General features: G+C 48.8%; 1 protein-coding gene across 1 annotated transcript in view; it reads right to left on the bottom strand.

Moving 5' to 3' along the window:
* Positions 1 to 10513: 10513 nt before the first annotated feature.
* adcy1a (adenylate cyclase 1a) overlaps positions 10514 to 17508 on the bottom strand; it is an 86695-nt gene continuing 79700 nt past the window's right edge. The window contains exons 15-16 of the mRNA XM_061239645.1: positions 13906 to 14022; positions 10514 to 10767 (exon numbers count right to left, since the gene is read on the bottom strand). Coding sequence (XP_061095629.1) covers positions 10576 to 10767; positions 13906 to 14022 — 309 coding nt within the window. The 3' untranslated portion in view covers positions 10514 to 10575. The remainder of the gene's footprint in view (positions 10768 to 13905; positions 14023 to 17508) is intronic.

The raw sequence follows: 17508 nt of genomic DNA, 5'->3' as shown, positions 1-17508 counted from the left end.
AAACTATTTATTTTGACACATGGAAAAGAAAAACCCAAGATTAGTAAACGGACCCATGCACAAATATCAAGGGCATGCTTTCCTTGGACAGATACACAGACTCGTAATACCATATACCTGCATGCCTTGAGATTTAAGAATGAGGGAGGTCTCCTATGTGTAGACTAAAAGTTTTTTAGGAATCCAGCTAAGTCTTATTAAACAAATGTATATTTCCTATAAACTATAAGTGCAGTTTTATTGCTACTGTTTGTCAGCTAAGGAAGTATCGTGGAATCACCCATAAGTCTTGAATATTTATCAGAATAAAGATGCCACTTTGGCTGGAAAAAATGATATGTTCTCTGTAACTTATTTTACTAGAAAATATTTTTTCAGGTGATTCAATTATGGTGGTTGCTTCTTAAAATAATGAAATGAATTAACTTGTTAATCCTAATGGGGCTTAAAGTATTATGATGTCAATAATGATAATAATAATAATAATAATAATAATAATAATAATAATAATAATAATAATCAATATTAACAATGCATTGGAAGGCTTTTAAGATGCAGAGAAAGACAGAGCAATACTTATCGTTGGGTAATAACTGACATATTGCACACTTACATTTCCTGTTAAAAAACAACTTGTACTGATTGCAAAATCCCAAGTTAACCAGTCTATACAGTTTATGATCCATATTGTGCTGCTTGGCTTATTTACAAAAAATGTATTATGTACAGAATATTAAAGTGATAATCCGAAAGGCAAATAACTGAAACCCGGACACAACAAGACCAAAGAAAAAGAAATGACTCGGGTGTGAAGCTGAGAGAGTGAAGCTTCAGGAAGCCAAAAGTGCCGTCACTCACCAGGTTCGTGTCAACCCCCCCCTTCGGCACTGCATTGTTATATACAGCAGAGCGTGACCTTTCCATTGGTTCAAACAGGCCAGTAATTTCAGCACCATAATGGCTGAGCATAGCACTAGTCTTTGCAAGAAGCACGAAACATCCCTCTCTCTTCGGTAGAAATAAGGCCATATGCTCTTTTGTGGGTTAAATGGAAACAAGGTCAAGACAATTATCTCCAGATTTCAGAGGGTGCAGGCAGTGGAGAGAATGCCGTCTTTTTCGAACCGAATGGCGGTCAGACGTGTCTGCTTTCTCAAATGTCAGTCGATTTTCGAATGTTTATTTTTCTAGCAACGCGTCTAATTGAATATTAACTGAAAAACCCTATTCCTACATTGACTCTGTCTGCATTGCTTACGGACCAAAAAGTCAACATTGTTTAGCTTGTCATTGTAGGTTTGTGCAACATACTGAGAGTAGGTCAAGGTGGCAGTGCGAGGTTTACCTTTCTGCGCTAAAATAAACTTTATTTTCAGGACATGTCCTTCCATTACTCCATTATATCTTCTCAGCCTTCCTTCTGACTACTCTGGCGAAAGGATATCGGCGCTGACGCGTTAGATCGGCGGTTTCTTTTGTAAACTCTCAATACAGCGTAAAACCACCAGAGAAGGTCAAGGGTGCCCTCATCCACATTGTTCAAACCAAACATGGAGCCATTATGAAACTACTGTCGCCAAACATATCAACGCACCGCTGGCTTGTGTTTGGGGCTTGCCCTTCAGCCTTTCAAAAACAGAAATAAGACCGCTAAAGGAATTGGCTGGGTATTTGATTTAATGACAGGTGGCTATGCGTTCGGACTGAATAGCAGATTCAGATTGAAAAGCCATTAGGGCGGACGGGGTGAAACTATCTCTGGGCGTGGTGCAGAGATGACCTTTTAACCACAGTTTGATAACACAATGCGGTGCCCCAGAACCTCGTGTAACCGATCCCCGCGCTGTGTGTCAACAACCGGGCGAAAACATAACCTCTCGGCTCCAAATTAGACACAACTGCGCTAATCCCAGAGGCTGCGCTAACACTTGTTTGTCCGCTAGCCCACACGGCAGCGCAGCCATTATGTCCCGCCCGTAAAGGTACAGTGACCTCACCAGGTACAGCAGCAGAACCACAAGCCACAGGTAAAAGCAACATCGCCATGCCCCAGGAACATGGAGGAGTGACCTCCAGCTTAAATCTGCCCGGTCCAAAATGGAAGCCATTCTATATGTTGATCAAATTCATTCACTCCCGACTGAACTCAATAGCCGAGAGTACAAAAAAAGAATATTTAACAGAATGTAAAATTACAATATTGTTCCACTGCCACGTGCCCATATCTTGTTTACTGTACAAGTAGTAAAAAAAAAAAGAAGAAAAAAAAAAGCCATGCAATAGCTGTAGATGGCATGATGTGCTTTTTCTCTCCACTGGGTTCAGCATCAATCTTCCCTCCTTCACTCAGGCAGAGAGAGAGGGGGGGGGAGAGAGGGAGAGAGAGGGGGAAAGAGGGAGAGGAGGGAGAGAGAGGGGAGAGGGAGAAATAGATAGAGGGAGAGAAACAGAGAAAGAGGGAGAGAGAGGGAGGGAGAGAGAGGGAGGGAAAGAGAGGAGGGAGAGAAGGCCCTTATCTATCCCGCTCTCCCTTTCTCTGTCCTTCGTCTGTCATCCCTCCCATCGGTCGCCCCGTGTGAACCCCGGGGCCTCCGTTCACCCCGCGTGTCCGCCGCTGAAGTGCGCTAATCACACACCGCCGGACCTGAGAAGAGTGTGAGGAGTGTGTGAAAAACCAGGGCGGCCGACGCGTTTCGGTCACAACATGTCATTTCCCCCCCTGCGATAATCCTCCCCCTGCTAGGGGCAGCACGCGGCACAGCCACCAGCCGTTTTCATCTCTGTACAGAAAAAAAAAACATTTACCGTCCCAAGACTTTACCCTATGTTAGAAGCAAGGAAGCGCAGAGGCTAGGAGTTAACAGCCAATCAGCAGTCTACTAGGACGTAATTCTAAGCACTGGGATACTGGCCATTGTTGTCGGATGACAGACTGGGTGCGGGGGAGAACCCCAACAATACCAGCGGAGTAGTTTCACGTTACCCGCTGCTACCGATTCTTTCATGACATTTTTGTTCTTGTTTACTTAAGGACAGTTGAGCTTGTACCCAGAGGCTCTGAGCAGTGGCAGGGTTTGGGAGTGCCCTAAATGTCAAACATGATCGCAAAACAGAGATAGGAACGAATCCGGCTGGCCTTGAATCCTTCCCCGGTCTCTCCGGGTCCTTCCGGGTCCTTCCGCGGAGAGACGAGAGGAGAGCCAATCCGTCCCAGTGTCAACCAGACAGCCCCGTCATCTGCTATTAAAATCCTGTTTGTGACGTTTAATTACAGTTTAAGGCTGTTTAAAACCCACAAACACCTACATAAAAATAGAATCTTTTTTTTGTTTGTTTTTGAGACAGCTATAATTATTCAATTCTATACAGAAGTATCAAAATACACCCGACTCCTAACAGCAGGAATGATAAACAGCTACTGCACCGCGGGAGACTGGCAGGGTGGTAAAAAACACAACATAACTTCATGGTTCTGGCATGGCTGGTTGCGTGCTTGCTTCTTATCCGGGGCAACAGCAAAAATAATTTAAAAAAAAAGACTCATGTACTTAGAAAGAGGCATGCCCGCTGAATCATACAGACAAAATAAATGTAAATTAAACCCCCGAAAGATCAACACAATTGCAAAACGTCACTGAACTGTAAAAGAAAGTCACAAGGCTTTTGTGTAACTTAGAGCTTATATAAACATACCGTGCTGGTCTCCTTCAGCCAGCACAGACCAGGACAGTTCGAGGAGGCCAAAAGTAGAAGAAGTCTTTTTAACATCAGAAAATGAGGGAGGAAGACATATTTTCTTCCTTCAGTGTTGAGACTGGTGCTTAGGGGATATCTCTTCTGCAATCCTCTATCAGAATACCCTCTACCCTATTTTATTTTTCTTTTCTTTTTTCAAGGTTGGCTTTTGCACCCCTGACTGGGCCCTGGTGGTCCTCTTAACCGTTGCTGAGCCGCAGAACCGTTGTCACTGTAATTACACTCCGGGTCGAACGTCTACCGCTCACGCTAAAATCCAAGGAGGAAGAAGCCGGCACGCCGTCGTTGTGATTTCCGATTCCGACTGAGGGAATCAGCCCTAACAGAGTCCTTAGCCCTTGTAACCTCTCCCTACAAGCTCTTTTTTTAAAAAAAAAAGGTTTATATTTTCTAAAGCGATTTTTCGTTACGGAACTCAAGGTTCTCTTTGGTTCCACGGCGGGGGTCCTGGGTGAAGCGCTCGCCAGAGGGACCCTGGACAGAGCGTCGCGGGGGGTTGAGCGGGGGGGGCCCGCGGGGCGCCTCACGCCCTCCTCCCCGCCCCCGCGGACAGGGGCACGGGGCCGGAGGGGAGGTACAGGCCCGCGGCGGTGGTGTTTGTGGAAGTGCCGGTCTGTATTGTCCCCGGGCTGACGGCGGGGCACCCTGTTCCCAGCTGTGTGCGGAAGCCGGGCCTGCCGGAAGGGTGTGGCCTGCGCTCGGAGCCCTTTGATCGGCTGTGGGAGTGCGGCCCCAGGCTCTTCCCCTCCAGGAAGTAGGTCAGCATCTCCCCTTTGCCCTTCACGCTGACCTTGCCGCGGCACACCAGGTCGTAGTTGCCCTTCAGCGTGCGGTACACGTCCTCCGTCACCTGGGAGACGGGCGCACAGAGCCGCACGCACACGCACACACACACACACGCACACAGTGTACAAACACATATCCACACACACGCACAGAGCCGCACGCACCCAGTGTACAAACACATATCCACACACACGCACAGAGCCAACACACATACACACACACACACAGTGTACAAACACATATACACACACACACGCACACAGTGTACAAACACATACACACACACACACACACACGCACACAGTGTACAAACACATATACACATATACACACACAGTGTACAAACACATATACACACACACACAGTGTACAAACACATATCCACACACACGCACAGAGCCAACACACATATACACACACACACACGCGCACAGAGCCACATGCATATACACAGTACATGAACACACGTATACACACAAACACATGCACACACACATACAGAGCCGCACACAGTCACACACATATAGTATACACACACACACACACACAGTGTACAAACACATATACACACACACACACAGTGTACAAACACATAAACACACACACACGCACACAGTGTACAAACACACACACACACACACACACACACACAGTATTAATATTTACGCCGTACACATCTTCGCTGAAAAAACACCGAACAACATGTGAGGTGACTGAAGCCTCGGATCGTTATTAAATGAAATGCACGACTTGTACTTTTCACATGAAAAAAAGAGAGGGAACAAAGCCATTGTGAAAGGAGTGTAAACGAGAAGAGGAAGACAACAGGTTTCTCCGCGCGGCGCGGCGTGCCCTCGGCGCGGGCCTGGCAGCCGCGGGATCACAGGCAGCCTGTCGGCCATATGGGCACCACGTTGCCGGGAAACTGCGCGAGCCTCATTACTGCAGCCAGAAGAGGACCAGCTGCAGCAGGCAGATAAAAGAGCGCGCGCTGGTGTTTGGACCGAGCGCCGAACCCCCCAGCCGTGCGACAGAACCCGGGCCCCCGGGCCCCCGGGCCCCCGGGCCCCGCCACGCCCCCCAAGAACGCCCTCGTCCAATCACGGCCCTACTTCCTGGAAAGGCGTATTTCCCTCATCCAATTGGAAACCAAGTTTTTTTTTTTTTTTCTGTTGGGGCTACACAAACCCGGACCCTTCCGCTACAACGGTCCAAGTTCATTTTCTAATTAAGCCACAAGCGTATATGCTTTTACATTTTTCATAAAGATACGGTTGCGGCGTGCTTGATGAAACTGCTTTACAGCGTGCTCTGATATTGGAGAGAGTCAGCGCTCACACACAGCTGTTCAGGAAATTTAATCAGGATAGCTGGTTGGAGCAAAAATCTGTGTTCACACCAGCCCTGCTGGACTGAAGCCACACACCCCTGTCTCTAAGTGTCGCAAATTAACACTTACTGAGGCCTACTCTAATAACTGTGCTCTCTGTTCACCACATGTTACCAACAAATTAATGTTCATGAAATGCGTGGCACTACCTCTCAGAGTTAGCAATTTGACTAATGTGTTACTGTTAGGGGAGGGGAGGGGAGGGGGAAGATAATTGGTCCAGAATAAGTTTGTTGAAACCCAAGGTCATGAGCTTCGTGTACTAACCCTGGTCACGTAGTTCCACTGCATTAAGATGCATCTGCTCAAAGACCCTCCCATTAAGTGCTATTAACAGCTCTGAATTCCCCGGTCTGCGTTTAGCGGGACTTGGACCAGACTGTGTCCATCTGTGCATCCTTCTTCTGCTTTTCAGGACACTCATATTTAACATTCCCCTTCTCGACCCCGTGTGACCCAGCCCGATCACGGAGTGCCTGCTGGTATTCCCGCACTTAAATGTCCAGCGTAACTGCTTCTCAACAGGCTGCCGATGGCATGTCAATCGTGAAGACCTGCGGACACCACGGACCGTCGAGAAACGGAGGAGATACCTGACTCTGAACTTGATTTCAGTCTACAGCAGGGATCATGAAATCTAGCCCTCGAATCAAAACCCAACCCTGGTTTTCTTTCTTCCCAGCTAATTAGCTGAACAATTAGTGTGACTGATTGGCCAGATTGTTCATAACCGGAGCGGTAAAAGGAGGGTGGAAAACCAGCAGTTCCCTGCCCTCAGGGACCATGGTTTGATGATCCCTGGTCTGCAGCATCGGCAGTCAAGTTCCACATGGAGCAAGAGTTACCCCTCCCTGCCCCTGCCTTGCAACCATGAGTCTGCCACGTGTGTGTGCGTGAGAGTGTGTGTGTGTGCGTGAGAGTGTGTGTGTGTGTGTGTGTGTGTGAGTGTGTGTGTGTGTGTGAGTGTGTGAGTGTGTGTGTGTGTGTGTGTGTGTGAGTGTGTGAGTGTGTGTGTGTGTGTGTGTGTGTGAGAGTGTGTGTGTGTGTGTGTGTGTGAGTGTGTGTGCGTGTGTGTGCGGGTGTGTGCGTGTGTGTGCGTGAGAGTGCGTGTGAGTGCGTGTGTGTGCGTGTGTGTGCGTGAGTGTGCGTGAGAGTGCGTGCGTGTGTGAGAGTGTGTGCGTGTGTGAGAGTGTGTGTGTGAGAGTGTGAGTGTGTGTGTGAGAGTGTGAGTGTGAGTGTGTGTGTGTGTGTGAGTGTGTGTGTGTGTGTGTGTGCGAGTGTGTGTGCGAGTGTGTGAGTGAGTGTGTGAGTGTGTGTGTGAGTGTGTGAGTGTGTGTGTGTGTGAGTGTGTGTGTGTGTGAGTGTGAGTGTGTGTGTGTGTGAGTGTGTGTCAGTGTGAGTGTGTGTGTGAGTGTGTGTCAGTGTGAGTGTGTGTGTGTGTGTCAGTGTGTGTGTGAGTGTGACTCTGTACCTGTATCTTGCCCTGGACCCCGGTGCTGTCCATCCTGCTGGCCACGTTGACCGTGTTCCCCCAGATGTCGTACTGAGGCCTCCGGGCCCCGATGACCCCGGCCACCACCGGCCCCACGTTGATGCCTGCAGGCAGGGGGACAGGGAGCCTGGGGGTTTACCACAGTATCGCGCCGTCTCCACTTCGGCTTCATATGCCGACTTGTTAAATGTTACATTTTCCATTTGTAATTAAAGGTTTAAAGTTGTAATCCAGTTGCCTAGGAGATTTAAGGAGCCCCAGGGAGCTCTGGCCTCGTCCGTGTTGCACTCCTGATAGCGCTCGTTATCGAAGAGTTCGGTAAAATACAGGCCGTGTTTAGTTTTTTTCTGGAGGGTGTACCGCTAAGTAGCCTAAACAAAGTTAAAGTGTTGGGTCATGACATCTCCGTAGTCTGCAGGCTAGACACTCAAAATCGAGGATCTAAAAACAATGGGTTCTATGCCATTGCAGACAAAAGATAATGAAATCGCCTGCAAGGTATACAAGCAGCAACTAAACTGCCCTACTAAAGCTCCAACAGCTGCCACGCTTTTCCCTTACAAAGTTTAGTTTGAGCAAGCCATGCCATTGTTGTACATTAATAATGTGTCATGTGTTATCATTTTATCTTTATTGCTGTGAGTGGCATCATTTGCATACATACTGTTGTCTTTATTTCTTATTTCTTTTTTTAAAACTGAGCCATAATAAATATGCATTTAGGCTATGTTTTACTGCACTTTTGATGTCAAACCGATTCAAACAAATTTCAGAAACTTTCTAAAAAAACTGATCCAGCATGTCTGAACCTTCCTGAGGTGTATTCTGAACAGGAAGTAGGGACCCTGAGCAAGACGTCAGTACTCTGAACAGGAAGTAGGGACGCTGAGCAAGACGTCAGTACTCTGAACAGGAAGTAGGGACGCTGAGCAAGACGTCAGTACTCTGAACAGGAAGTAGGTACTCTGAGCAAGACGTCAGTACTCTGAACAGGAAGTAGGTACTCTGAACAGGAAGTATGATACAGTATGTGCTGTATACTAGGCATGGTCACTGTATAGGGCTCATAAACCCCAAGGTTCATGAAGCTCAAACCTGCTCTGACTCACCCACGCGCAGCACAAAGTCATTGTAGGACTGGTAGTTGATTGCATCCAGAACATCAAACATCTCGATGGCGAAGTCCGCTACTGTGCATAAGTGTGAGGAGATGGACTTTTTGGCCTGTTTCGGGACAAAAATAAAAGAAATACAATTAGATATTTGGCAAAACCACAGGATTTTACATCAACTAGTATATCATTACACCTCATTATTTGCATGTATATTATTTTTTTCCAAAAATAAATGTTTAATGTTTAAATATTAAAATGTTTCTATTCACCACCTATTCTAATACAAGCATTACTTTACATTATATTACATTTATTTAGCAGATGCCTTCATGCAAAGTGACATATAATAAGTACATACAGAAGGTCATTGGAACACAAGCCACACTGTAGCTTTAGTTGGAGAGGGATTCCCAATTACACACACACCCCCACATGCGCATATACACACTCACACACACACACTCACACATGCACACACTCACACAGGCAGACATCTGCACACAAACACACACATACCCTCACACACAGGCACATACACACTCACACAGGCACACACACACGCGAAAACACACACGCACGCACACTCTCACACCCGCACACGTGAATGCACAAACACACACACTCACACATGCACACACTCACACAGGCAGACATCTGCACACAAACACACACATACCCTCACACACAGGCACATACACACTCACACAGGCACACACACACCCACGCACACTCACACACCCCCGCACGTGAATGCACACACACACAGGAACACACACACACAAACACACACACACACACACACCTGGGCTCCAGTGGTGGGCACCAGACCCACAGCCGCCATGTACGTGCTCCCGATGGTCTTGATCTTCTCGATGTCCTTGTAGCATTCCTTGTCCATGAGCTGAGGACGGAATCAGTCACTTATTCCACTGGCTCCAGACAGCCACAGGCTGCACCGGCCCGACTCACCCAGGTGTAAACCGCATGTCTTCACGCCAGATAATCCCCTTTCCAGGAACACGGTCCGCATGCAGAGATGGGCTCGTATGTAATTACATTACACACACCAAACTGCGCCCTGACGGGGGGCATAGTAATCAGGGTAATGATAACCCGCGTGGCCTTTTTTTCCCCCTGGTCTGCCCAGCCACACGCCTGCTCTGCACCATTCCCACTCCAGGGGCCTCTCGCTTTATATCTGCACGGTTCGTATCGTTATGAACGTACCGTACGTACGCGCGCGGTCAGCCTGGGTGCGCCCCGAAATTACTCCATCCTCAAACCATACCCCCAAATAGAACACAGAGATTTAGTCCCATTTATAAGGATGACATTGTCACATTAATGACATCTCTGGTACATATACAGTGTCATGAAGAAGTACACTGTGTCTAAAGATCTGAAACATTCAGTGTGAGAAATGTGCAATAATAGAGGTAATAGAAAGGGAGCAAATACTTTTTCTGTATTTGGGCAAAAAGGAAATACGATCATTATCCGATTGCTTTCATCAATCGGATGAAGTCACACTCATTTCAGTGCATAAAAGTCAGGAAATTATTTAAAATTCAGTCCATGAAGTGAAAAATCCTCAGAGAATATGACGTCCATTGTATTTCAGGGATCATCGAATCACTGTCGTGGAAGGCAAACTGGTCTACCACCCTCTTTTTACCTGGGAGTCAGGTGCGAAGATAATCTGGCCAATCAGTACATTACATTATCGGCATTTGGCAGACGCTCTTATCCAGAGCGACGTACAGTTGATTAGACTAAGCAGGAGACAATCCTCCCCTGGAGCAATGCAGGGTTAAGGGCCTTGCTCAAGGGCCCAACGGCTACACCGGGATTAGAACCACCGACCTTGCGTGTCCCAGTCCTTTACCTTAACCACTACGCTACAGGCTGCCCAGTAGCACTAATTGTTCATCTAATTACCCGGTTTGAGGGCCAGATTTGACGATCCCTGTCACATTTTCATGAACGTCCTGAATTGGCTGCACTGCAATGGAAGTGTCCCTGCCCGTGACCTCATATCAGTCAGACGCCGGGCTGAAAGGAGGCGAAAGCTTCAAGCGCACCTCGTCGAAGTCAGCGATGATCTCGTTGAGCAGACGCAGGCACTCCACGCCCATGTTGTTGCCGTCCAGCTCGATGTAGAAGTCGTTGAAGTTGGGGATGGAGGCGAACAGCACCCCCACTTGGGCGTAGGACTGGTAGTAGAGGTCCTGACACCACAACATACACCAACAGGACAGACCAGACACGTCGCTCAAAGAGAGTCAGATCAAGCACCCAGCGAGTCCTCCTGGGACCAGCAGTTCAGTTCTGTCCCTGGTAGTGGACATGAGCCTCCAGTCTTAACCTTAATCTTAAGTCTTCTCCTATGCTGAAACCTACACTAAAAGAGACATTCAATAAAAGTAAAAGAAATAATATTTTTGAAGATATGTTCAAGGCAACAGGTTTTTGTCATCCAAGGTTTTGTCATCATCTCACACACACGCACACACACACACACACACACACACGCACACACACACACACACACACACACACATTTAACAATGAAAAGTTCAATGGACAAATTTCCCTGGCAGCGCTTGCTGACTGCAGATGTTTTTCATTATGGCAAAAAAAACAGAAAGTACTTAAACTTTAGTTTTTTCTTCCAGGTCTCAGGACAATAGTTCAAGGTCACCCGCATTGGCCATATTCCCCCCAGCACTGAGGGAGCCTGAACTGAAGCTAAACGCATTAGCATGACGCTCATAACTGGTTTAAAAATAATCTTTGATGCTAAAAATGTGAAAGGAGGCCTTCCCTCTGTCAAAGCCATTATCTTTGGGACTGTCGCCTTTACCCCAGATTCTTTCACTAGCGAGGAACGGGGGTGGGGGGGGGGTTGGGGGGCAGGGGGGCCAGGGGAAATCCGGTAACGCCGAATATATCGTGAGCGTTGTGTGAGACCCCATTGTGCCGCTGGGGTTGAGGAACTGGGCCTCACCCCCCCGGGGGGGGTCACCGGGACACACCGCCATTGTAGCGCCGCGCGGGGCTCTTAGCCTGGACCGCTCCGGCAAACACACGGCCTCGCGACCGCGTTAGCGCGTAGGCTACATCGCGCTCGGTCAGCGGATACTCGTGCGGAGCGAGATAAACGCGTTCGCCCGGTTCGTATTCGCTCTGCGGGGAGTGTGAGCGACGCTGTGCGTCGGCACTGATACACGGGCGGCGTTTAAAGTCACGCCGAATAAGACTGCGAATAAATAAGGTCGTGCGAAACGGCACAGATTTGTCGGTGACGGATAGGGCTGCCGTGGTAACGCACGCAGGCCGCGCTGTGTGAGAGCAATGCCAGGGGAACACAAAAACAAACCCGTTGTGTTCCTTCTGCGGAATGCGAAACGGGGCTGTTTTTCTGGGGCTGGCGGAGTGATTGTGGCGCGGTGGAAACGCTGGGGCTGGCGGAGTGATTGTGGCGCGGTGGAAACGCTGGGGCTGGCGGTGCTGCTGATCGATGACGCTTCGCTCCGCGCCGTGGGGGCCTCTGACAGAGTTCCCCCCCCTGGGTTCTGACTGCAAACCTGCGGGCCGCGGTGAAGAAACGGCCGGTCGTACGGCGGGGGCTCGGCCTACGCCACCGTTCACAGATCATTTACGCAGCCCGTGTGCGCCAGTGACAGGCAGACCATGGATTCAAACAAAAACACACGATTTAACGTCTCCACACGTTTTTATGAGCTTTGCCAGATTTGCCGGTTTCATTCTCTCTCTTTCTCTCTCTCTCCATCTCTCCCTCTCTCTGTCTCTCGCTCTCTCTCTTTCTCTCCATCTCATTCTCTCTTTCTCTCTCACTCCCCCTCTCTCTCACGCTCCCTCTCTCTCTATCTCTCCCCCTCTCTCTCTCTCTCTCTCTATTTATTTTCTAAAATATCCGTACGGTCTGAAAAGGAACGGGGGGCTTCCTCTGGCAGATGCAGGATGTTTAATTGCATCACTTCCTGGGAAGTGAGTCAGAGAGGGGACTAGCGTCAATGGCACGGGATATCCAGTGTGAACCCCACCGCTGACAGCGTCACGTCCCCCCTAACCCAAACATTTCACATCCTCCACACAGCCCCCACACAGATCCCGCAAGCCCCAGCCCCTGCCCCTGCCCCTGACAGCCCGCATCCTGGGATGTTCGGAAAAGTACCATCTTGGCAATGCATTAGGGGCTATGCCTGCAGTTCATCACACGTACATGCCCAGAGTCATCCGTTAGGTTGCTGACGTTTCAGGCACTTTACCCGAGACTGTGTCCATTTCTGCAGTCCCATCTTAAGCCCAACGTGTATACATTGAGTCTCTTTACATCGGACTCCACATATTGCAGTGCTTCTGTAATGAATCAGTCTGTCCAGGTTGTTATATAAGGCAGCATATTTCAGGGCTCAAAATTTGACAGCTTATTATACAGTCAATTCATCACATTTCCTCGGTCATACATAAGGCACAGATAATTCTGCAAGGGTAAAACATACAAACGTCATCCAGGTTATACATTGGCTGCAGTGACTTTGACATTAGATTGACCTCATTTCAGGGATTACATTTAACTTGTCATACATTACATATATAACAGTGGTCATACCTAATCTCACCATGTTTCAGGGGTCAGACATTAGACCCACCATGTTTCAGGGGTCAGACATTAGACTCACCATGTTTCAGGGGTCAGACATTAGACTCACCATGTTTCAGGGGTTAAACACTAGACTCACCATGTTTCAGGGGTTAAACACTAGACTCACCATGTTTCAGGGGTCAAACACTAGACTCACCATGTTTCAGGGGTCAGACATTAGACTCACCATGTTTCAGGGGTTAAACACTAGACTCACCATGTATCAGGGGTTAAACACTAGACTTACCATGTTTCAGGGGTTAAACACCAGACTCACCATGTTTCAGGGTATAAACACTAGACTCACCATGTTTCAGGGGTTAAACACTAGACTCACCATGTTTCAGGGGTTAAACACTAGACTCACCATGTTTCAGGGGTTAAACACTAGACTCACCATGTTTCAGGGGTCAAACACTAGACTCACCATGTTTCAGGGGTCAGACATTAGACTCACCATGTTTCAGGGGTCAAACACTAGACTCACCATGTTCCAGGGGTCAAACACTAGACTCACCATGCTTCAGGGGTCAGACATTAGACCCACCATGTTTCAGGGGTCAAACACTGGACTCACCATGTTTCAGGGGTCAAACACTAGACTCACCATGTTCCAGGGGTCAAACACTAGACTCACCATGTTTCAGGGGTCAGACATTAGACTCACCATGTTTCAGGGGTCAAACACTGGACTCACCATGTTTCTGGGATTAGACATGAGAAAGTGCTGCGCCACGTGCGCAGGCAGAAGGTTGAAGAGGATCCTCTTATTGTCCAGCTTCACCCTCTCCATGTCGCCCCTCTCCTCTTCCGCCTGGCAACCAGAGAAAGGCACACTGCAGGACACCGGGACCAACAAGACCGTCCGTCAGCAACCAGGCAGCCTTGTGATTGGTCGCTTGACTGGCCACTGCAGAGACTAAACAAAAAAGGAAGAACTCTGCCGTTGGGCCCTTGAGCAAGGCCCTTAACCCAAAGACTGCACCAGGGGCTGTACTCCTGTTCTCTCTCTCTCTCTCTCTCTCTCTAGCAACTGAACTCTGCCATTTCTCCCAGCATCCTTGGAAAAAACAGAAACTTGTTCTCAATGGACCACCTCTGGTTAAATACGGTTTGAGGATTACAGTAAAACAACACAAAATGATGCGAATATCACACCTTCCAGGAAACTCGTGGCTCGTTGCAGTGAGGGGAGGGTGAACACCCGCTCAACCGCAAGCAGCATAGCATCCATCTGGAAGCCATTTTGGACAGCTGGTCAGTTCCAAAGGTACAGGTTAGGACAGGGCATTTCTTTCCAAGGAACACACTGGCCTCTGACAAAGTAGAAAAATGTAGGAACACACTAATGCATCCCAATTAGCATGCCTCCTCCTAAATTATTTTAGCGCATGCCACTGTTTTCTCTGAAATGGGGGTGATGCAGACCCTTGTAGGGCCTTTCTCTGGGGAAAGAAACACCCCGGCCGTCCTACAATAACGCTTAATCTGACGTGATCCTAATAATCAGAGTGTGACCATCTATATTTGTAGACTTTATCGTATAACAGACAGAGACAGAGACCATTAAAGACACTTCCAGGAACCTTCCAGGAACTCCCCCCCCCCGAGTTGTCCTCCGTCCAAGAACTAACCAATCCCTGAGCCCGCTAAGCTTCGGCCATTGAGAAGGATAAGACCATGATGAGATAGGGCTCGTGGCCAGGAATGCAATGTACAGCGTGTACCGTGTCTCTGGATATAAAATGAGGATAGGCATGAGAATCCGACATGAATGTGAAGGCACGTCTCTTTCATTTAACGTGATGTGTCCTCGAGTTCCAGCGGGCGACCGGCCTCATACACTTCCAACAGAAGCAAAGCGCGCCGCTCCGAGTAATTATGAACTGCAGTACCGCGATTTAACCACAAGAGGTCAGTAATGAAGAAGCAGACGTTTTTCCGCCTTGGAGTGTGAAATGCCTGCAAATATCCAAAGAAAACTAGAACCACCATATCTTCAAGCATCTCTTCGCACGTTATTCCATTAAATATATCTTCTATTTTTGATATATATGACATCTTACTTTCCTCTGACAATGATAAAAAGGCCTGCCTGTGATTTTATGTGTGCTTAATTCAGGGATGGACTGTGGACAGGGCAGGAGAAAAATGACCCTCTCATAAACCAAGGCAAGCCTCCTGACCGATGAGCAATACCTCCTCTGTGTGGAGGAAATGTGCCCCATTCTTCACAACACACACACACACACACGCACACACACACACACTCACATGCACACACTCACACTCACACACGTACACACACACACCACACACACACACCACACACTCACACTTACACACACTCACACACACACTCACTCTCACACACACTCGCACACACTCACACTTACACACACTCACTCACACTCACACACACACTCACTCACACTCACACACACACACACACACACACACACAGAGTATGCCTACCAACTGTCCTATAAAGGACATCCCTTTCATTTTTAAAGATGAGACAGCTTTTCATTTTCATTTGTGTTTATTTTCTTAGCTGGCACCCCATCCTCCGCTCCCTCCCGTCGGCCCCAGGGATGCCCAGCCCCGTACAGGTCACGCGGGTGGCAGCCCGCCCTCCCTGGGCAGCAGGCAGATGCACGCAGGCTGACAGACCCCCGTGTTCGCCCGAACCCCCGAACACCTGACCACACACACCGCACGCAGGCTCGTATGCTAATGCCTGGGTGGCTGGCTGGGGGCGGGGAGGGGAGGGGACGGCAAAGTCATGACCTCCCAAATCTGCACAGGCCTTATCTGGGGGAGCTCGGGAACACAGGAGCGATGTGCCGCTGGTACTGGAGCGAGCCTATTGGCCCGCTGGCACCTCGCCCTGCTTCAGCATGCAAATGCCCTCTGAGAGGCCGGGGGCTTCTGCTGAGAATAGACTCATAGATCTCTCTCTCTTGATCTGTCTCTCTCTCTCCCTCTCTCTCCCTCTCTCTGTCCCCTGTTCCCTCTCTCTAGGTCTGTCTCTCTCTATCTCTCCTTCTCTCTCTGTGTTCCTTCTCTCTCTCACACTCTCCCTCTCCCCTCTCTCCCTCTTCTTCTCTGTCAGCTGTTCCCTCTCTCTGTGTCACCTGTTCTCTCTCTCTCTCTCTCCCTCTCTCTCTCCCTCTCTCTGTCCCCTGTTCCCTCTCTCTTGATCTGTCTCTCTCTCTCCCTCTCTCTCCCTCTCTCTGTCCCCTGTTCCCTCTCTCTTGATCTGTCTATCTCTCTCTCTCTCCATCTCTCCTTCTCTCTGTCCCCTGTTCCCTCTCTCTTGATCTGTCTCTCTCTATCTCTCCTTCTCTCTCTGTGTTCCTTCTCTCTCACACTCTCCCTCTTCTTCTCTCTCTGTCACCTGTTCCCTCTCTCTGTGTCACCTGTTCCCCCTCTCTCTCTCTCTCTCCCCCTCTCTCTCTGTCACCTGTTCCCCCTCTCTCTCTTTCTTTCCCTCTCTCCTCTGAAACCGAAGGGGCCTTTCTCACACGGTGCACGGCTTCATTTAGCCGAAACGCGCAGTGACGTTTCGGCGATGCGCCACTCCGCCAGCTCTCAGCTCCGGCCTTGAACGTAACAAATTCCCCAGCTTGTTGAATAATAAAAAACAAAAAAAACTCAAATAATGTCTTTACACTTATGAAACATATAGTGCATATCTAGCAGATTGAGATGGAAGGAGACACGAGACATGAAGCAGGCCATAATTATAAAAGCGTCCATTCCTCAGACGCGTTTGGGTAAGGTCGTGTTTTATTTTTACGGTGATGGTTGTCAGAAGGGCTGCCGGTGTTGGACAGGGCTGAGGGTTAGGTGCACAGGCCAGCGGGACAGGGGCTGATTCTCCTCTGCTGGAGCAGAGGCAGTGTGCCTCAGCACACGCATGAGAAAAGAGAGATTATACGAACATACGTCAAGTTCCCAGCAGGTCACATTAACCCTCCTTACATGAGCTCACAGCAACACATTTCTCACATTTCAAACTTCTCAACCGATTCAGTGTCTAGATTAACACAAAGCCCCACATATCACTCCTTATATAAACGAATCAATTGAACCTAAAGGTCCAAATGCGGAAAGTAGGCCAAGCCCTAATCTTAAGAAGTCTTTAAACATGTGAATCAGCCCCATCACACGGGGATGAGTTCCTCTCTACGCCCGCCGTTTCCAACCTTTCCTAGACAAATCGGCCGCAAAATCCGAGTACCGCGGAGAGGCGGGGGGACTGTGCGGAGGGCGGGTTCGGGGGGGGTTAAGGCCT

This window comes from Conger conger, chromosome 4 (assembly GCF_963514075.1).
Source record: "Conger conger chromosome 4, fConCon1.1, whole genome shotgun sequence".
In the NCBI taxonomy this organism is placed as follows: Eukaryota; Metazoa; Chordata; class Actinopteri; order Anguilliformes; family Congridae; genus Conger; species Conger conger.
The sequence above is the reverse complement of the archived record's forward strand: the minus strand, read 5'-3'. Positions and strand labels throughout refer to the sequence as shown.